Raw genomic sequence first — 23,091 nt, 5'->3', positions numbered from 1 at the left:
AAAGAATCTTTATTCTTCTTGTTAAAGCAGTTAGTGAGGCTCTTATCGGAAAGTCAGCAGGTATAATACATTTCTGACTGCATTATATATTTATATCTTAAGAGTTAATCTATATTTCTGAAAATCCTGTAAATCCTGTTCTTTAGAACCTCAAATCATTTACAACTGTCAGTTAATAGAACAAAATATCAGATTTTAGACTATTTACAACATATTATTACAAATAGGGAGCGGTTTATGTCGACATATTTCTTTTATGACTTGTTATAGCGGGAACATTATTGTATCTTGGTCGTCACCTTATTAGAGACACTGAGTGATGGCCAGATTTTTAACTACTTCTTTAGCTTCAAGAATTTTTGGTTTTTCTCTTTCTTTCCCATTAGCTCTTTAGCTGTTTCCTAATCCAAAATCTTTTGTTTGAAAGGTTTTCTTCTTCCAAATGCATTAAGTGCCTAGTTAAAATGGTTCACCGATCGATATAATTTAAATTTCCTGAATTATTTTCTGTTGGTGTTAACTTTCTTCTAGAAGTGGTTACATTTTTGCATTCATCATCAAACCAATAATTTCATCTTTTGCTGCTGCTACAAAAATATTTTGTTCTGGTCCAGTGGGACCAGATTCCTTATTCCTTTCTGGTCCTCTTCGTTTAAATTTTAATTAGTTTGTTTATTGCTAATATTTTCCGAGTAACCATCGGCCAATATTGCATCTCTCAGCTTTTAAGCATCTCAGGCAGCTCTCAATATTGAGATCACTAAGAAGTGATTTGAGTGTACCTCTCCCTTACTATTACTTCTTTATTATTGGTTACCTTAAACTCTAAATAATGGCCTCTTAGATTTTTTGTTTTTGTCTGATTTAAATAAACAGATATTAAATAATAAAAAAACTTAATAGATACACATTTTTCGAATAATAAAAAACAGGACAGAAATTTTTAATAGAAGACTTTTCTACTATTACATTTTTATTAAAATCTAGTTTTTTTTTAGAATGTAAAGATACCGTGGATAGAAATCCTCACGTCTGTACCATTTTGGGCAATAACTTTAACAAGTTTAGGACAAGGATGGGGAACTTCCACAGTCATGTCAGAGATGCCCACTTACTTTGATAAAGTGCTAAAGTTTGATATTAGTTCGGTAAGTTATCACCTAAAGTCACATATTCTTGTAAAATACATATAGACAAAAATAGTAAATCTTAGAAATAGGAAAGATTGCTAGATATGAACTACAGGAAAAGTAGGAAGCAATAAAAAGTAATTGTACGCTTGCACAAGATTACATAATTAGAGAAATCTTTAAAAATTCTACAACGCTCTTTATTATATATATATATATATATATATATATATATATATATATATATATATATATATATATATATATATATATATATATATTTCTTTATATACTACTACCACTTATAAACTAAAACTAAAACAATTTATGGGATTTATACGAAAATAAATTAAATAGAAATATTAGAGTAACGATCAAGAATCGTTGAAACAAATGATCTCTATCATTTGAGGAATATATTATATTTATTTATTATATAGTTATTTATATTTATAGTTATTTATATTATAAATATAAATAACTTTAATAAATTACTTTCATCAAACAAACAATACATTTCACCTATCTCTACTTCATTGGATAAAATCTGTCTCCTCAAGAACTTTCCCGTTTACTGTTAAACAATTACAATAGTTGACCCGAGTTCTCCAATCAACAATACAAGATAGTTTAAACCATGTTCTTTCAACCATCAATTAATAGAGTACCGGCATGTAAGTAATGTTTATTTATTTGTTTATTTATTAATTCATTACAGTTTAATAGACTATGTTACCAATTTGTGGGTCTTACCTTGTCTGCTTAAACATTTTATTCATTTTTAAAAACCACAGACATGTAATATTGGCATAATTACTGTAATTTATATAATTTATATCACCTACCTATGTTTTATCTTTATTAGACAACACCCTAATATGGGATTATTATTTTCAGCATTTTAACTTTGTATCGTGACCTGAAGATGCTTTGCATATTATAGAAAGCGAAACCGGTCGTCCGATTAGTTAAATTAAATTAATTGTGAGTAAGTCTAACTTATTATTTCTTTTACCTTTTGAAATGGACTCACACAAGCAACACATTCATGATTTTAATATGAATATACTTAGAGTCACTCAACACGCGATGGAAAGAGCAAAGAGCAATGCAATATCACTTAAGGACAATAAAACAAACACATGGATAAGACAGAAAACCAAAGTCACCGATGTGGTACAAAAATCATTAAAGTTGAAATGGGAATGCGCTGGACATGTAGCTAGGAGCGATCTAAACAAATGGCACAGATCAATTTTAACCTGGAGACCATACCAACACAAAAGACCCAGAGGCAGACCTCCTATGAGATGGACAGATGATCTGAAAAGGACTGCCGGGAAAAATTGGCTACAAGTAGCGTACAATAAAAAACAATGGAAAGGAAGACTTGAAGAGGCTTATGTTCAGATGTGGACGTGAATGGCTAGACGAAGAAGACCTGCACACTTATGGTCCTATAGTCTTCACTAGTCTTCACAAACTTTTGCTCCTGGTTTTTTGGGCAATGGTACAAACTCCGATTTGAGCCACTCTACTGATATTTTTCCTGCCTTGTATATTTCATCAAATACATATTTCAGTTATTATTTTTATTTGTTCTGCATCTAATAGCTTCAGTAGTTCTGCAGGAATTTTACCAAGTCAAATTAATAACTTTTATTAATGCCTGTATTCCGCAACTACCTACCATAGGTATAAAAAACAACCAATGTCATGATGGTTCCAAAACCTAGTAAGTGAGCAGAGTGGAGTTATAACGAACCATTTCACTATTACCAATTATGTCCAAGTTGTTTGATAAATTGATCTTGAAAAGCCTTAAAATTATCATTCACCAAATAAATTTACTATTATTCAAAGGACTAAGAGAAGTTTGTGCAATGGCTCTAACCATATTTAAAATTTATTTAAATTCAGCACTCCGATGATGGAGACGAACGTGTTACAAAATGGATATATCTAAAGATGACGATAAAGTTTTCACTTTACGCTTTATTGACAATGAAGTTGTATTAGATGAGGATGAGCATGATGTAAGATATATGATCAAAAAGTTGGATAAAGCATATAAGGCTTGGGGTTTAGCGAAATATATATGGAAAAATATCTAGCTGTGGGAAAAGCAGATCGAAATATTCTAGTGCTATACCACAGTGAAATTAGGAATGTTGAGTGATATAAGTGTCTTGGTGTTACAATTAGTAAAGAGGGCTCTAGTGAGACTAAGATTAAGAAACGAATTGGACAAAGTAAAACTAAATTACATGCTGACATCATCATCATCATCATCATTCAATCTTCGCTTATCCACTGCTGGACATAGATCTCCCTCATAATTTTCCATCTATTTCGATCTTGTGCCTCTTGCATCCAATTCCTATAGATAGATGAGGCCAAAGAACTTTTAAATCAGCTCTACCTTTCCTCGCTAGAAGGGGGATTGAAAATAAATATATCTAAAACTCAGATGATGACAAATCTTGTAGTCAGCGAAGATATATGCGTAGGAACAAACCATTGAGCTTCTCCGTCGTATAAGACTGACTTGGGCAGCCTTCGGCAAGCTAAACCATATTTTCAAATCGTCTGATATACCAATATACCTTAAAAGAAAAACGTTTAATCAGTGTGTTTTGCCAGTGTTAACTTACGGTGCCGAAACGTTGACCATGACAAGGAGAACAGTTCAAAAGATCCGTGTGTGTCAAAGGGCGATGTAGCGTGCTATATTGGGCGTTTCACTACGAGACAAGATCCCAAATCGCCAGCTACGACAAAGAACAGGGGTGGCTGATGCAGTAGAGAGAGTAGCAACACTAAAATGGAACTGGGAAGGTCACGTGGCTCGAATGACAGACAATAGATGGACAAAGCGGATACTGGAATGGAGACCAAGAGATGATGCCTACCGAAGTAGTAGAGGTCGTCCACCAACACGTTGGACTGACGATCTAAAACGTTGTCATCGGAATTGCATGCTGACAGCGACATATTAATTAAATAAGATACAAAGATCAGAATCTACAAGATTATAGTCGAGAGCATCGTAACTTATGGAACTGCGGTCTGGCAAATAATAGAATAAAAAAAAGCTAGGGTCAATGAAAATGGAGTTTTGAAGATATTGTTGTAGGCTACTTCACGACAAAATACGAAATAACAAGATACGAAAAATAATAATATGAAAAACACAATAATTGACACCATTGAAGTCAAGAATTTGAGATGGTACGGACATGTTAGCCATATGAATGGTGGCCAAAATAAATGATAGAATGGAAACCACGGCAGATAAGAAGACGAGGACGGCCGAGAAAGGTATGGCAGGAGGGCATCAGGCAAACCATGTCCAAACAGCATCTACAGGATGATGAGTAGCAAGATAGAAAGCGGTAACAAAAGTAGTTAAAATGAAACATAAATATTTCTGTACAAACTTTACTTTATTGGTCCGTTTAAAAGCTGATTAATTCATACATTTAATATAATTCCGTAAAAGTTAATCAAACTTTAGTAGGACATTTTTAAATTCCATTTCAAATACAAGATTATTTCATACAATTCGTTTAGCCGTGGAGATTTATATAAAGTTGTGTAAACTTCCAAAGTGCAGCATAAGTTGTAAAAATTTGTCAGTTTCAGCTTAAAATAGGTCAGTAGTAAATATCCGCAAGGAAAACGTGATTGAAATGCCAAGAAATATAAAGCGTAGAAAAATAAAAGTTTATGTTTTGGTTTTCGCAATGATCCGACAAGATATCCATTCACCAAAATAATTGAGAACGAATATAATAGATATACTGTTGTCTTAATGTCTGATAACACCTTATTATACATTTAAAAGAAGAATTATCTCTTACAGAGTAATCCTAATAATTTGATTTGGCTCATTATTTTCCATCGGCTGTTACAATAAACGCTAAATTTCAATCAATAGAGCAATGTAACCCAACCGGTGGTCCGAGAGAGCCTCCAGGGCGGTCCACGCGAGAGTTCGCTGAATAAAGTAATATTTTCCTTAATTAAATCAAAAATGTAATTTTCGTTGGACATGATTTGGTAAATAATTTGGCAATAATGGCAATTTTTCGTTGTAGTAAATGCACGGTAAACTGCACTGGAATTCTCCACAACCTTTTTAATTACTTACTTTGTTTAGAATATTTTTGTCTGTATTATCAGTTAGAGTTAATTTGTATAAAATGAGGAGCAAAAATTTAAATGAAATTTTAAATATTATTGTTTATTTGGCTAATATTGAATGTATAAAGTCGGTTCGCTATATTTACGCCGGTTTCGGATTAAAAATTTTATTGTAAGTACCCAGTTTTAATTACCTGCTCTTTGGGGAAATATCAACTGGTCAAATGAAATGAAACATAATCCATAACTTTTTTTAATTAAATAATAATGGAAAATCTTTTATATAATTGACAGTATAATAAGGAGAATTACTTCATTAATGGAGTCTAATGTGGCTAATATAAACCTAATAATAATTTTATATTACACTTCACACAGAAAATATGGTCTATGTATATTTGTTTCATGGAGAGAATTTCTAATGAAAAATAAAAAAATTTAACTTGCCAACAAAAATGAAAATCAGTCATTATCATCAAAAATATCATAATCGTCATCATCATCACTGTCATCACCATTAATTGTTATTATGGTTGGACTTATTTCGTTTATTTTATTTTCACGAGTCCACCAATCTTCTATTAGTTTCTCGCACTTGAATATACAGTTGCACCACACTTCTGGAGTTACAATTGAAAGTGCCTTTCGCCAAGTTTCCCGAACTGCGTCGTCGCTATAACCGTTAGGCCCAATACGGTTGTCATAATATTGTTTTGCTAATCCCCATATATATTCGATGGGATTAAACTGGCAATGATACGGTGGCAGACGTAAAACTTGATGACCGTAACTTTCAATAATCTGATCCACAACAAAGGTTTTTGGTTTTGCGTGGATATTTGCCAAGCGTAATAATTCTGATTTTAAAATATGTTGTGTAAATGGTATATGTTCCTTTGTCAACCATTCTTTAATTTTATTAACAGTCCAAGAATTCGTTGGACTTTTGTTTAATACTTCAGAATGGTAAGGTGCATTGTCTAAAATAATTACGCTGGGCTCACTTAAACCTGGGAGAAGTTTTTCATGTAACCATTTTACAAACATTTCTGTGTTCATATTATCGTGATAGTCACTTGATTTTGATTTAGATGAAAATATTAAATCAGCACCTTCTATAAAACCCGATTTCCCTCCTGCATGTAAAATTATGTGTCGCTTCCCTTCTTCATCAGTATGTTTGATAGACTTTGCGTTATCATCTTGTCATATTCTCTTGGTTGCACCCCTAGAAAATATCCATGTTTCGTCTAAATATATAAAATTTGCCCTTTCTTCTTTTAATTTAGAATATTTTCTTAGAAAGTTAATTCTTTTATGCACAACAGAACTTCTTTCACAAAGGGCTTTTTGTGAAATCCTCCTTTTGAAATTTGAAACCCAAATTATGTATCACTTGCCATAGACTTGTTCTGCCAATTTCGTCAAATTTTCTATCTTTTAATTCCGAGAGAGTTGTATTTAAGGTCACATGTTCCTTGTTGGCTCGCATTCGATAAATGGTATCACAAATTTCAAATTTTTTTCCATCTGGAATATCTTTCGTTTTCAATGATAAGCGAGTTTTTCGGTGATCTTCTTTCGGCCGTTCATTATTGCGATTTTGTAATACTCCTCTTAGTTTGGTTTCACTAATTCCTAGAGCATCACATACGCGTTGTTGAACAGACATTACCGAGTTTAAAGGACCGCCATTTTCTTTTTCATTTGTAAAATACTTACGTACACTACAAATTAGACTATCTACATCTAACACACGTCTAGGCATTTTTAAATATTTCCTCCAAACATACAATGTCAACACTGGCAAAGAATCAATTCAACTGCAATATTGTAAAAAATTTATACCTACCCTAATGTTATTTTAATGTATTTTAAAATATGACCATTAATGCAGTTTTTACCTAATTTTCTGGGAAGTCGTTTACTGCAACTGGTTATCAATGAGTCATTAGCATAATTTTGTTAATCCGAAACCCGCGTAAATATAGCGAACCGACTATACATATAATGGTTAACCTGCTGTACAATTATTTTGTAAATAACAATATAATAGTGTACTTACTGAGTATTCTAATTTAAAAATCATCATCATCGTCACTAATTTCACTACCGCTATCATTATGTAAATCTATAAGCACTGGATTAATTTCACTAATTTTATTTTTCCGAATCCACCACTCTCTTATTAATTTTTCACATTTATTTACATATAACTACATTATTTTGGTCCATATTTCTGGAGTTGTAGTTTTAGGAGCTTCTTGCCACATTTCCCTAACTGCATCGTCACTGTATCCGCTGCATCCAATGTGATTGTCATAATACGTTTTACATATACCCCAGATGTGTTCGATGGGATTACACTGGCAGTGATATGGCGGTAACCATAGTACTTGATGTTCATAACTTGATACAATTTGGTCAACTATATAAACTGTTGGTTTTTCATTACGTTTCAAAATTTCCAGTAACCCTGACTTAAAGGCGTATTCCGGAAAATTGATATTATTTTTAACTAACCAATTCTTTATGCTCGGTACGTTCCACGACTGTTTTGGATATTTCTCCAAAATCTCCGAATGGTCAGGTGCATTATCTAAAACTATAACTGATGGTTCACTCAGATTAGGTAACAGTTTCTTCTCAAACCATTTAACAAACATATCTGCATTCATTTTTTCATGTTAATCAGCAGATTTTGAGTTTAAGGAAAAAATCAAATCTGCGTTTTCTATAAAGCCTTCTTTCCCTCCTGCATGAAGAATGGTATGTCTTTTGCCTTCGCTATCTGTGTGTTTTATTGATTTTATGCTGTCGTCTTGCCAAATTCTTTTAATTCCGCCCTTTGCAAACATCCATGTCTCATCTAAGTATACGAATATTGCATTTTCAGATTTAAGTCTAGTATATTCTCTCAAATAGGGCCTGCGTAGCGCAAGCGGTAGGATGCTTGCCTCGCACGCCGGAGGTTCGGGGTTCGAATCCTACCGCCGGCAAGAACAACTAGACATTTTTAAAAAATGTCTATAGGCCCCAGGTCGACTCAGCCTGAATAAAATGAGTACCTTGGGTAAAACCAGGGGTAATAATAGGCGGTTGAAGCGTAGCACTGGCCATGTTACCTTCCTTGTATACCGTAGGCCCTAGTTATAGCAGACTACCCTGCTATACTCCCAAAGCCGCGAAGCGGTATAAAACGGGAGACTATTATATTATATTCTCTCAAATATTAAATTCTTTTGTGAACCACACTATTTTGTACACACATATTATTTTGTTTTTTGAATTTAAATCCTAAATCTCTCAACACTTTCCAAAGGCTAGTTCCCTTAATTTCAGAAACTTGTCTTCCTTTTATTTTGGCCGGTAAAAGATCAAAACTGACATGTTGATTGTTTTTACGCATTCGATACAAAATATTGCAAATTTCGAATTTTTCTTCATCAGGTAAATCAATGCTCCTAGAGTGTTTACGAGTTGTTTCCTTGTCTTCATGATACTCAGTCACGGTAAGATCTTCTTGAGAATATCTGACAGTCTTCATTGCAGTTTTTAGCTTACTTCACTTATCCCGAGTGCGTCACAAACGCGTTGATTTGTACATAATAATGACTTTAAAGGTTTCTTTCCATGGTAGAGTATTTATGCACATTTGCAATTAATTCATCTGTATCTAACTTACGTCTAGGCATGATGGTCACTTAAAACTTATGCTTAAGAGGTAAAATTCATTTGTTCATTCATCAAATCGTGTGTCGGGTGGATATCTTTAATCACTTAAATCAATTACATTTACAACTTCAACGTCAAGGATATGGAGATGAAAATATGTATTTTTATAATTGCATGAAGCAAATTTGCGTGCGTTTTTGTGTAAGATTGATCTCTAGATAAACAAAGTTAAAGAAAAAACAGAAAATAAAGCATAATATATTTAGCCATTTAGGCATACCCAAAAGTGTATTTGCTCGTTATTTCCCAAAATACAGAAGCAGATGAAATGCTAATTTTAAATTATTTCTGAACTTCAAAATGACAGCAGCTTTAAAGACTCATTTAGAGAAGCATGCAATGTAGATGAGTCCCTCGTTATTTGACAAACGGGATCTTCTTCAAATAAGAGATGGTATCGGTGAAGTACCTTAGCTTCATTATTCATACCTGGGATCTAAGTTAATATTGGTGTCCAAATTTCTCTGGTTACAAACATTCCACGACCTCGCTGGAACTTTTATAAAGCTAACTGGCTAGCCTTTACCAATAAACTCAATAAAATTTTGCGATGGATCCAATTAAGATTCAAAAATTATTCAAGATTTCGAGGCGCACTAATATACATATAGCAAGAAGAAAAAAATGTACAATGTTGAACAGCAATTAAAGTAGGATTTAAGCCACAATAAAGCACCATGGACCAGGTGCTCTCTTTAACTATTTACCAATAGATAGGTTACCAAAGAAAGTTGAAGACCTCTGTTAAATTCATCGACCTAATGGCTGCATATGACACGGTCTAAAAAGATGGTCTAACCTATATGCTCCTCAAAATAATCCTCTATACAGCGACCACTCTTCTGTTAAATAATATGCTGGGTACTGGAAACTTTCGTGTAACCAGAAGAAATACAGTAACCAAACAGAGAAAACTAAACAACAGCCTTCCTCAGGTTTCTATACTTAAACCGCTGCTATGTTGGATGTATGTAGCTGATATGCCCACTGCTAGATCTAAAAAATTTGGATATGCAGACTGAGCAGTACAACTCGAAACATTTCTATCCCAATCTTAATAAAACCGATATTAGCTGTTTTCGCTTAAACAACAAAATGGTCCACATACAATTTAAGGTGTATATTAACAACCAACTACTTACACTCAATTATAACCCCAAATAGGTGGGCGTCACCTTGGATAGAACACTTTCATTTAAGAAATACGTGGAGCAGAAACACCGCAGCAAAAAAAACACTCGTAACAATAGCATACATAACTCTGCGGGACAACATGGGGATCCTCATCTAGTACACTTCTTTGCTCAGCTCTGCAAGTTATATAAGCCCAGACACATAGCTAACACCAATTAACATTCAGGAGAGCAATTCAGCTCTTCAGAAAATCACCATACAATAAACTTAAGTTCCAATAATATCCAAATGATCCCCCAGTGGAAGAACATGCAGAGCGACAGGCAGAATCCAATGAGAAACATACCAAGCATCACAGTAATTTCACCTGGTCTTGAACCCCTCGAAAATCATGGTAAACTTAAATAGAATAAGTACAGATCACGGAGTTTGCGCAGACTACCTTCACAAATGTAAAATGAGAGAGAGATCATTCATCATATGATTGCTGAATGCCGTTTGAGGAAATATGATGGAGACCTACTGGAATTTGCCTACCTGACACCATCATCGATTAAATGATTTAGATATTAAATTGTAATATGTTGTGTATTAAATTAAGATAAAAATAAATAAATAAACCATTTTTCCTTGCATTATATCACTCTTGAATTATATTAAAGCTACAATTTTTTGTATAACTATGTATCAAACTAATATGGAAAGAAGCTGTAGTATCACTTAATAGTTGAGTAGAATATAGATTTTTCATCTTTGCAGCAGTGAACACCTGCTGCACTCTCATGGGAAATACTTTGAGAGGCATAAGAATATCTAATAAGCGCAAAATGCTTACTTTTCTAACATTAACCAGTTTTATAAGGAGAATATTACAAAACTTTCTCATGTGTAGGTGTATATGACTCTAAATCAGGATAAAATGTACATTAAAGTTGTTTAATGTTTGTATAAGGTTTTCTTTATTTGTCGTGAATTTCCAACATCAATATTCACAAAAATTCTTTTTTAGAACGGAGTTTTATCATCGTTGCCTTATATAAACAGATTTGTATGCGTATTTATCTGGGGATTTTCGGCAGATTATATAACTAAACGAAAATGTTTGTCATTGACAAATACCCGGAAGTTGTTTACTGTAATCGGTGAGTATAAACTTTTTATATATATTTCAATATCTTTATATAGTATATATATATATATATATATATATATATATATATATATATATATATATAAGAAATACTGGATATTACTGACTGTCGATATAAACAAACAACACAGTTTATTAGGGTTGCAGTCAGAAAATTTTCCGGGATGTTAATGAAACACTCTTTTGAGTTTTTATCTAGCTTTCGGAATGGTTTTATTCCTTTTTCAAGACACTGTAATAAGAAAAATATGTAAATATTTATAAAATATCACAATTCTTTAGTGCAACTTACTAGTCTTTGAGATTATTTATAAAAGCATTGACCCTTAACATTAACGACACACACATAAAATATAAAATAATGGATAAAATACATTCTAAAATTTTTAAAATTTAGGTAAAGATAATAAAACTTTGTTTATGGCATCTTTTGCTGGTGTGTTTTAACTCTGACACATAGAGAACAGAAAGAAAAAACCCTATGATTAAAAAGTAATTAGGTATACTTAATATTATATTTCTTTTTAAGAAATACTAGAGGCCCATCTTAGGTGATTAATTTTTAAACCTGTCTTAATGGTATACAACATGTTATGCATATAAGTGTAATTGATGTACAGTTAAATATTCATTTTATTTTGGATGTTTTTCCAGTAAGTAACAATAAATGTTGCTCAGTTTATCTATGTCAGACTTTTTATTGATGCAAGATGTACTAGATTTTATGGAACACATTTCCAAGAAAACACGTTTTGAATGGTTCTTTTCCTTTACCAAAATAAAGGAATCCTCGAAATTAAAATCATGTTTAAACGTTAATGCATGTTCCGTCAGTGCACATGCATTTATTTTTTTTGGTTTAGTTTTTAGTTTTTGTTCAGTTTTCAGTTCTATAACTTTTTCGCTTAATACACTTTTGTTGCGGCTTATTATGGCAACATCATCCGCATATGTGCATATTTTCATTGATCTTGTATTAATACAGCCGCTTATATCGAGTTTTTTAACAACAGCTTCTAAAGTTAGATTAAGAAGTGTTGTTGATAAGGCATCACCTTGTATAACTTCATTTTCAATATCAAAGGCCTGCGTCATATCTCCATTTATTCTCACCATAGCTTTGAAACCCTCCAAAGTCATTCGTATAGGTTTAACCAACTTATTGGGTATAACTAACATAGATAGTTGCTTTAACATCTTTTGTCGATCTACTCCATCAAACGCCTCTTTGAAATCGATATACAACTTGTAAATAGGTATGTTATATTCAACACATTTTTCATGTATACCTCTTAACATATGTATTTGGTCTATAGTTGACCTCTTTCGTCTGAAGCTACATTGGTATTCACCAATCGTCTCCTCCGAAAATGGTTCCAGGCGGCTGTATATAATTGCTGATAATATCTTGTAGACGACATTTAAAACTGTTATGCCCCTATAATTTTTGCAGAGTAATTTGTCTCCCACTTTGTACATAGGAAGTATGATTACTACTTTCCAATCTAATGGGATGGCTTCTAGTGTCCATATGCGGTCGATTAGTTTATAGATACGCCTCCATAGCGCATGTCCACCATTCTTTATCAGTTTCCCAACAACATAATAATGTAAATTCTAAATGTAATATCTAAGAGCTTTTCAGGCTATCAACAACTCCTCGCAGCACTTCGTCTAGGGACTAGCAACCTCTAGTGGAGTCTTACATTACCATATTATCTATTTCTGTTTTAACTTAAACATTCCGTTTATAAAGTTTAATTTCTAGTCTAGTCTTTAATTTGAATTATTATGTAAATTTAAGTTAATGGTTGTATAATATTTGTATATACTAATTATTTTAGGTAGTGCTGGCATGGGTATAATGCTCTTTATAGTTGGATTCCTGCCAGAAACCACCAACAGGTACGTGGTGGTTGCTATTCTAATAGCTTCAGAAGGAGTACATGCAGCAACATCCGCTGGATATAATATAAGTCACATTGACTTGTCTCCAAATTTTGCTGGTACCCTTATGGGATTAGTCAATACAGCCGAAGAGATTTTCTCACTGATCACGCCCCTCTCCGTCCAGTATATTGTTACAGATGAAGTAAGTTTTATTTTTCTATACTTTTGTTACTTTTGATAGAGTCGACGACACATCAGTTGCTTTACTGCAGTTGATTTCGTCAAGGTACATCGTTTTTTTTTTATTACGAAGAGGAATTTTCTCTATAAGAGATTTAACTATGGGTCTAAGATGACTACGTCGTCTCAATCGACTTTATGATACTCTCCACCTACACCTGATACTACAACTTCTTTCAAAAGAAGGCTTATCATTAATGTTCACTAACTAGCATATTTTATCAAAAAACAGTTTTATAGTAGTGAATTATAATAACTTCAAAGCCAAATTAAAGCTTTTCGATTCAATTTTTCTCCTCTCTACTCCATATCAATGTTTTTATATAGAGCAATTTTTTATTTTTTCCGCTGTGAACACAAATGGCATAAAAGCAGACTATTTTTAACTCTCTTTAATTTTATAAAAATATTTCAATCTGTCAATATTTTTTTGATTTCCCTTTTTACAACTCAAAACATATACACCCACCCGTCTATTAAATTTAAAAGCAATTTACAATATGCTCTGAAAACCTGTTCGCAAATTAAATTGACTTGACATTTTCATTCGCGCTATTTAATAAAACCATGTAACCCTTTCAGTTTCCGCACTAATAATTTCTTCCTGGAAAACGAGCACACATTTCGTTGTTGTTATCACAATTTGATTTCTATTCTCGCATTGCTTTGCAGTTGAAAGTTCATGCATTATTCGAATTACCAGCTTGATTGAGAAGAACGTTGATAGAAAATGACGGCTAAATGTATTTTGCAATATATGTGAACTGATTTTTTGTGAGAAGTGTACTACGATTTGGACGAAATGAAGGAATATCTAGTCAAGTTTGATCAATTCTTGTTAAAGTTATTATTGGATTACTGTGATCATTTACCTGTAACTGGAGTTGGTTTCCTGGATTATTATTTCTCACACTTGTTTTTATTTTCGAACATACATTCCCCCCCCCCCCGCTGTCAATTATTGCTCGTGATATAAGGAAAATTAAAGACAACAATAATAAGGAAGATACAAATATAAAACAACAAAATAGTTGCGAACGTCTAAAAAACTTTGTGCAGCTCATAAAACCAGCCAAATTTGTTTAACTTCTTTTATTTATTGCAATAAACAATATGGATGCAAGATATACTATACAAAATGGATAATTACCAACCGGTAGATCAGGCTGGCTCCCAAAGGATATATTACATATAGTATATCTGCCGACAATGAGAACATTCATAGAAAAGGCAAATGAATACTAACTACCCGTATTTCTTGCCTTCGTAAACTATGAAAAAACATTTGATAGTATCGAGATGTGAGACTATAGCCATATGTGAATAGATTATAGCCAACTAATACTAATAGTAGATATACTAGGTTTGTGTCACTATAGATATAGGGAAATCAATTTGTTAGAGGTAGAAGTACCTTTTAGGTAAGTAAAAGTGAAAACAATGTTTATATTAATCTAAAGGAATCTACATTACTGACTGTCATAATTTCAACTATTATCCGCTAATCGCCGCCAGTAATTCGCCATTTTTTAATTATCAAGTTAATTTACATCATCGTAAATCGTTTTCATCATCAGAGTACAGATGGGAAAAGATAAGGGAATTAATAGACAACAGAGACGAAAGACAGGAAATCCCTATAATAACATTATCTGAATTATTGACGGAAACCTTAAAAGAGGTTAAAAATGGAAAAGCCGCAGGGCCTGGAGACATTCCCATAGAGCTGGTTAAATATGGGCCGACTGCACTTTTAGAATTAATAGTAGACCTTTTCAATAAATGTATGTGTGGAGACCAGGAAATTCCTAAAGATTGGAATAAATCTTATATAAGCTCCATATATAAGAGAGGGAATAAAAGAGACTGTTCCAATTATAGAGGTATTAGTGTGACGAGCTCTGTGGGCCGGTTGTACGGCAGAATATTAAAGAAGAGGGTTGACAAACAGATACAAGATATTGAAGAACAAAGCGGCTTTCGTACCGGGAGATCCTGCCTTGATAATATATTTATCCTACGACAAATAATTGAAAAGCGTGTAGAGAGACCCATTTGGTATTTATAGACCTTGAGAAAGCATATGATAGTGTCCCGTTAAAGAAACTGTTTGAGGTCCTCGAAAGGTCCGGATTGGATTCGACGTATATCCGAGCGATATATAAATTGTACGAAAATGCAGTTAGTTGTGTAAAAATTGGAACCAGAACCTCAAATGAATTTAAAGCCACTAAAGGCCTAAAGCAAGGATGCTGTTTGTCACCGACACTCTTTAAAATATACGTCCAAGAAGCATTGAGGAATTGGAGAAATAAATGTAGATTTATGTAGAAACTCTGTCTACATTGTTATTTGCAGATGATCAGGTGGTGGTTGCAACCGATGAGGAAGAAATAAATTATATGAATCGAAAATTATTTGAGGAATATGCCAAATGGGGGCTTACTGTAAACATAAGCAAAACAGAATATTTAAAAATTGGAGGAAATACCACAGATCTGAGGCTTGAAAACGCAGTTATAAAAGGCTGCAACCAGTATAAATATCTAGGAAGCATCATATCAGCAGATGGCAGAGTTGAGATAGATGTACAAAACCGAATAACCCAAGGGAAAAAATGCATCCGAATACTGAATTCATTACTGTGGTCTAATAAAATAAAGATGCATACCAAACTTCGCGTATACAGAGCAATTGTAGAACCAATTACCACATATGGTGCTGAATGTTGGACGATGACAAAGAATGAACGAGATAAAGTAGACGTTGTGGAAATGGATTATCTTAGAAGGTCATGTCGATAGGAAAAGGTGGAGGCTGAAATGCGGGAAGCGGCAATCGCCGTAGGACCCCCGTTATATGATGATGATGATGATAATTTACATCATCGACATTCTGGCTTTACAACCCTGCATGGGTCCTAGCCTCATTAAGAATTTCTCTCCAGTCGTTCCTGTCCATCGCCTTCCTCCACTAAGCCCGTATTCCCATATATTTCTCATGTTTTCATCGATGTTATCAAGGAACCTTGTCCTGCCTCTTCCTCTTCTTCTCTGACCAATGGGTCTATCAAGGAGCATTTTTCTAGCTGAGTCATATTGTTTCATCCGCATTACATGCCCTATCCACCTCAGACGTCCTATCTTATATATATATATATATATATATATATATATATATATATATATATATATATATATATATATATATATATCCTATATGTTTTACGATATCTGGTTCCTGGTATATTCTACAGGGTGAGTCATAACTATTGGGACATAGACTAAGGACAGGTTATTTGGACCAAAATATGGCTATTGGCCAAATATGCCTCAATAAAATGTTGCTGAGAAAAAAGATACAGGGTGTTAAAGTTAATTTTTGTTTTTCGTTTTTTGCTAATAGTTTCCCTGTATATTTATAAATTGCTATCAAAATTGGCACAGAGGCATAATCTTAGACAAGAAATAGTATTTTATTTACAGTTCCACTATCAAATACCAAACTAATAACGACGATACGAACGAACGAACGAAGTTTTGACGATAAATCAAAACTAAACACACTTTAACTTAAAAGAACTCACAAAAACTCAAACTAAATGTTCTACATGGTCTCCTCCGATTTCTATGCCTTTTATAATTCTTTTTATAAAGGATTTTCGGACGTTAAAAAATATATTATTCTGTACCCTTATAAGATTAGCTGCATTTTGAATGTATCTCCAAAGTTCGTCTCGTGTATTAATTTCATTGGCATAAACTAAGGACCTCATATGCCCCCAAAAATAGAAATCTAGCGGGTTGTACTCAGGACTTCTTGGTGGCCATTGAAAATCACTGCCTCTGCCAATCCATCGTTGAGGAAATACGTCATTAAGATGATTTCTAACAGCTAATAAAAAATGAGGTGGCGCTTCATCCTGCATAAACCACGTTTTTCTTCTTATACCCAGTGACAGATCATCTAAAATATCACTAAGAGTATTTTCAAAAAAGAATAAATAAGAATCTTTATTTAAATTCGGAGGAAGAACATAAGGCCCTAGTAGTTGGTCGCCTATAATGCCACACCAAATATTCAATTTAAACTCATGCTGAAAATGTCTAGCTTTAATAGCATGCGGGTTTTCTTCTTCCCAATAATGACTATTTCGCCAATTAAAAACCCCTCGTCTGGTAAAAGTTGCTTCGTCGGTGAACATAATATTCTTAATAAAGTGTCTGTCATTGCGATGTTTATTCAGAATACGTTGGCAAAACTGTAACCGTCGTTGGAAGTAAATTTTGAACAGGAGTGAAGTGATAAGGATGGAGGTTCTCTTTTTTTAGAATTCTAACAATAGACGACTGACCTACTCCTGTTGCTGCTGATAGATGTCGTGAACTTATTTCAGAATTTTCATCTACTCGAACCAAAAGTTCATCTTCTTGATTAGGTGTGATTTGTTTCGGTCGACCACCCCAATTTTTAGTGTGAAATGACCCAGTTTCACCTAAACTACGATATAATCTTGCAAAAGTTTTGTGATTTGGTTGCCTTCTGTTTGCGTATAACATTCCATACCTTCTGGCTGCCGAGCGACCGCAAAAATTTTCTTGTGCGTATACGCAAATCATATCTCGCATTTCTTCATTAGTAAAATGATTGTGACGAGGCATTTCAATCAAAAAAAGTAATGATTACTTTTAAAACATGCAACATTACACTACACTGTCACATCAAAAATAATTTACTCTGAACAAATGACATTTACCAACAACAATTATCTGACAGTCCAAAGCATACTTTTCATAAATGAAATAATATTTTGAAATCCTTTTTTAAGACTCTAAGCAGTTCGACTGCGTTTTTATCGAAAACGGTTGAAATTATCATGTTTAAATAAGAGTACCAATTTTACGTAAAAATGATGTTTACGTCATATTTTCTAATAAAAATTACTAAAAAGTTTCACCAGAAAAAATTTAGACTCAATTTGATCATTAGGAATGATCCACGTGGCGCCCTCTATGACAAAACGTAAAATTGTAAATAAAATACTATTTCTTGTCTAAGATTATGCCTATGTGCCAATTTTGATAGCAATTTATAAATATAGAATGAAACTATTAGCAAAAAACGAAAAACAAAAATTAACTTTAACACCCTGTATCTTTTTTCTCAGCAACATTTTATTAAGGCATATTTGGCCCAATAGCCATATTTTGGTCCAAATAACCTGTCCTTTGTCTATGTCCCAATAGTTATGACTCACCCTGTATAAAGTTCGAAGTTGTATCGCCTTCTCCACACTTCATTGTCATTCACTGCTCCATAGATTCGCCCTAGTACTTTTATTTCTAAATATCCTAACATGTTTTTATTACTTTTTGTTTCAGAGACCTGAGTCCAGGTCTCTGAACTAAATGTTAGAACTGGGCATATTATTGTTTTGTAGAGCTTTGTTCCTATATTTCTCGATATAATTGTGGATTTAAGGAGAAGCTTGAGCCCAAAATAGCATCTGTTGCCCGTGCAAATTATGCGATTTATCTCTCCAGTAGTATTATTTTCAGTGTTAAGGAGCGCTCCCAGGTATACAAATTCGTTTACTGCTTCGATGGCGTCGTTTTCTATAACAAATGGTCGTAGGATTTGTGGTGGCGTGCTTATTTTTATATACTTTGTTTTGTTGGTTCTTATTATTAAACCTCTCGTCCTATTCTTGCATTCATGTCACATAATACAATCTTAATGTAATTTTTGGGACATCTGTAGGCTTGCTCTAGGTCTTCGAAGAACTGTTCTTTTATTTTCTCTGGTTTTTTATCAGTTAAGGCAAGTTCATTGATCAAACTGTAAAAATTAATTTACATTTGACATAAAACGTGACATAATGTGTGACATAAAACGTGACATTTATCCAACTGTCTATTGCAACTTTTTATTTATTCGCGTTTCCAAGAGAATGTTTAAAGTTACAAGTAATACATCTTCTTCCTCTTCTTCCTTCTTGTATGTAGGTTTTAAAGCCTGTTTCTTCTTCAATATTAGCCTCCTAAATTATTTAAATTATCGCACCATCTTTTTCTTGGTCTGCCAATCCTTCTTCGTCCATTTGGTTACTTATCTCACGTTATTCGTACTATGCTATTATCTGTCATTCTACTAATTATTCGTTCCACTTGTATTTCTGTTTTGTCACCCATCCATTTATGTCTTCTATATTGCATGCTCTTCTTATGTTTTTACTTCTCTCCCTATCCAACAGAGTTTTTACATGATATTCGTCTGAGTATTTTCATCTCTGTTGTTTCTAGTAGTCATCTCGTTTGAGATGTATCAGGTCTCGTCTCTGTCGTGTATGTTAATATAGGTCTAATTGCTGCTTATAGATGTTTTTTTGTCTTCTCTTAGCTTTTTGTTCTTTCAGATTGTGTCATTAAGAGATCCTGTCGCTTTACTTGCTTTTGAGCTTTGTTGTCGTACTTCTTCTTTAACATCTTCGTAACTATTTATATCTATTCATAGATATCTAAACCATGCTTCTTGCTTTATTATTTTCCCATTAATTTCAATTTGACATCGTAGTGGGTATTTAAATGTTGTCATGCATTTGGTTTTTTCTGCTGATATTACTCGTCTTCTCTGATATTACTCGTGACTCTCTGTCCGAGATGGCGACCACACATCTTCCCCGACTGAAGGTCCTCCAAACCAACGTGGGCACGGCGAGATTGGCACACGATCTCGCTGTGGGCTTCGCTGCGACAGGTGAATATGACGTCCTTGTCGCGGCGGAGCCGAATCCCACGTTGGTGAGGAGCCGAGGCTGGTTCGTTGATAGCCTGGGCGGTGTCGGTGTGTTTATCCGGAACCGTCAATTGAGAGTACATGGTATCGAATCCCACTGGGGTTTCGTGAATATAAGGTTCGAGAACTTGAGTCTCCTTTGTTGCTATATCTCGCCGAAAATAACAGCAGAGGAATATGGAAGAAGGCTGGACGAGATAGTCGGCGTGATTATTGGTGAGCGGCCGAGGTAGCTCGGCACGTAAGTGACTGGGCGGTCTTAGCAGAGTACACTGGTACCAATCATAGGTACATCGCCTTCGCGGTGGCGTATGCTTAACAAGTCACCCTGTCTGACTCCACTTTGTATTAGGAATACATACACTTAATAACTAAGCTAACTAGTACAGGACGATATGAAAAAAAAAATGAAAACAATCGAATACGAAGACAAGTGATAGGTGTCCTGAGTTCAGTTTTATGGAAAATATACAAGGGAAGATACAAAGAGATGAACCTGCAATACAATATTACAATATTAAAACCAGTGTAAACATATTGGGCGTTGACGTATAAAAACCGGTTTAATATATGTAAATATATATTGTTTTCTTTCGTGTATTTGTTCCTTGCTTTTGTTGTTTGAAAAGTCTATAAATGTTCCAATAATTTTCAAACGAACTTAGCTCTGCCTATCCATTAATTTCAATTTGCGGTATTGTTAGTTAAACATAAATTTTAGACATTTCAGTCGTTTTTTCATTTATTATTAAACATTTTTATCGTTCTGTGTTATTATATCAAATTGATATATTGATTGCACTAAATTACATACTTTTTTCATTGAGACAATTATCGTAAATTATCCAGTTATTTGTTGTGGCTTACAAAGTTAACAAAAAGATAATAAATACACGACAATGTAGCGACATTTGTAAAAATGATTAACTTCAACAGTTATTAACCTGGTTTTACCTACAATATATGTATTAATGTTACTATTTATTGACTAAAAACAGAAAGAAATGAAAGGAAATAAATGTTTTAATGGAAGTACATCAACCATAAAATATGCATAGGAAGAAATCAATAGGTTGTATAATTTAATGTAATATTTACGCCTCCATTAGCCGTAGAAACACCTGCTATAGTTCTTCTCATAGCCTTTTTTAGTGCCCCATTTTTCTAATAAGTGCAATAGAAGGTGACGGAATTCTTCACACTCACGCAAATCCGTCTGTATTGCTGTATATCAAGTTATTAAAAGTATCCAAATTAGTATGGTTAACTGGCAAAAGATATTCATAAAGATATTAGCCCAGGGAAATAAGGTTTTTTCGTGACACAGAACCGGCCAGGCAAACGACAGTTGTTTTAAGTAGTATGGACCTCTATAAGAAAAACCTATGTGTTTCCTGCTGTCGATTTTTTAGACTTAAATTAATTATAATGAAAAACGGTAAATTTTCGCTTTCAGCAAAAAGTAAAGCGTTTGAAATAAATTTGAGAAGAGAAGAAACTTATAATTCATACAGGGTGAGTCATGAGGAACTTTACATACTTCTACCATATGTAGAGTCCCTCAGGGAGCATATCATGTGGCCACTAAAAAATGTCAACTCCTCTTCTTTATTAACTAACAGGGTGATTTGTGTAATTGACCATTTATTTCATTTTACTGTAGTGTTTATACGGCTCATTTGATTTTTTTAATTTTTGCATGATACAGTACACTACTATCAAGCATTCGACTGGTATTAGCTAAACTAAAAAATTCTAGGACTGGCTTTGGAAAAATTAATTTAGGGATTCGTATTAAATATTACACCCTGTATATATTTTGTTTAAAATGCAGTAAGTGATTTTCAAACTACATAAATAGCCAATGAAAACGACATATGCGACAATGTTGTCGCACTTTTATTAAATTTTTATGAACGATCAAATCTTACCAAAAATAGAACAACCATAATGAAGTATCAAATTATAAGGTATTAATTTAAACAAATGTTATAAATTTCAAACATTTTAATTAAAATGAGTTCCTACAACATAATCTAATACTTAGAAAATTAACATCTTTACTGTCACTTTGTATTATCTCTACGATAGAATCAATTGTTTTTCAATTTTAAATTTTTACTCATAGATCGTATTGGGGCATTATTTTCGATAAATAATAAATTAAATTGATTAAAAAGTCAAACCGCTTGTATGTGTTAGTTTTTGTTGATTGTAAATGATTAAAATTTTATGTCAAATAATAATACATTGCATCAACTGTACTAAATAAAAATAAATCTAAAAAAGTTTAAAATGAAGGTCGGCGTTGACCGTTTGACGTTTCTTGATATTTTATACCCATTGTCATTATTGTCATTATCAATTGTTATTTATGTGTACAAGAATACATATTTCTTCTGTCATATCTACGTTAAGTACATTGTGTTAGTTTTGGTAGAGCTTTTGTTACTTTCGTTCAAAATGCCACATCAGTTTTCGACCACAGAATATGCAGACATAATATTTGTTTATGGATTCTGTAATGGGAATGGTAGGGCTGCTAGTAGAGAATATCGCAGGAGATTTCCTAATCGTCGAACTCCCAGTTATCCAACATTTGGGTCAGTTTTTAATTATTTTCGAGAAAATGGCACTTTTCCTAGTGGAACAACAGAGCGACATGTAGATGAAGCGCAGGAAGATGACATTATGGACGCCGTTACTATGAACCCTACAATAAGCACTAGACAAGTAAGTCGAGAACTCAATGTTACTCAATCAAAAGTAAGTAGAGTCTTACAAAAAAATAATCGATACCCATATCACATTCAAATGGTTCAGCGACTACATGCTGGAGATGAGATCGATAGGTTGGAATTTTGTAGGACA

General features: G+C 33.4%; 2 protein-coding genes across 4 annotated transcripts in view; one reads left to right on the top strand and one right to left on the bottom strand.

The window, feature by feature from the left end:
• The window catches only part of tow (target of wingless repressor), a 552,940-nt gene that overhangs the window by 462,205 nt on the left and 67,644 nt on the right, over nucleotides 1-23,091 (bottom strand). The window lies entirely within an intron of this gene.
• Nucleotides 1-23,091, top strand: part of LOC140433588 (putative inorganic phosphate cotransporter) — a 74,802-nt gene that overhangs the window by 47,023 nt on the left and 4,688 nt on the right. For all 3 annotated transcript variants that reach the window (XM_072521569.1, XM_072521571.1, XM_072521570.1), the window contains exons 5-7: nucleotides 999-1,148; nucleotides 11,155-11,287; nucleotides 13,140-13,387. In XM_072521569.1, coding sequence (XP_072377670.1) covers nucleotides 999-1,148; nucleotides 11,155-11,287; nucleotides 13,140-13,387 — 531 coding nt within the window. The remainder of the gene's footprint in view (nucleotides 1-998; nucleotides 1,149-11,154; nucleotides 11,288-13,139; nucleotides 13,388-23,091) is intronic.

Source organism: Diabrotica undecimpunctata, chromosome 2 (genome assembly GCF_040954645.1).
Source record: "Diabrotica undecimpunctata isolate CICGRU chromosome 2, icDiaUnde3, whole genome shotgun sequence".
Taxonomy (NCBI): domain Eukaryota; kingdom Metazoa; phylum Arthropoda; class Insecta; order Coleoptera; family Chrysomelidae; genus Diabrotica; species Diabrotica undecimpunctata.
Note: the sequence above shows the minus strand (reverse complement) of the source record. Positions and strands in the feature narration are given on the sequence as shown.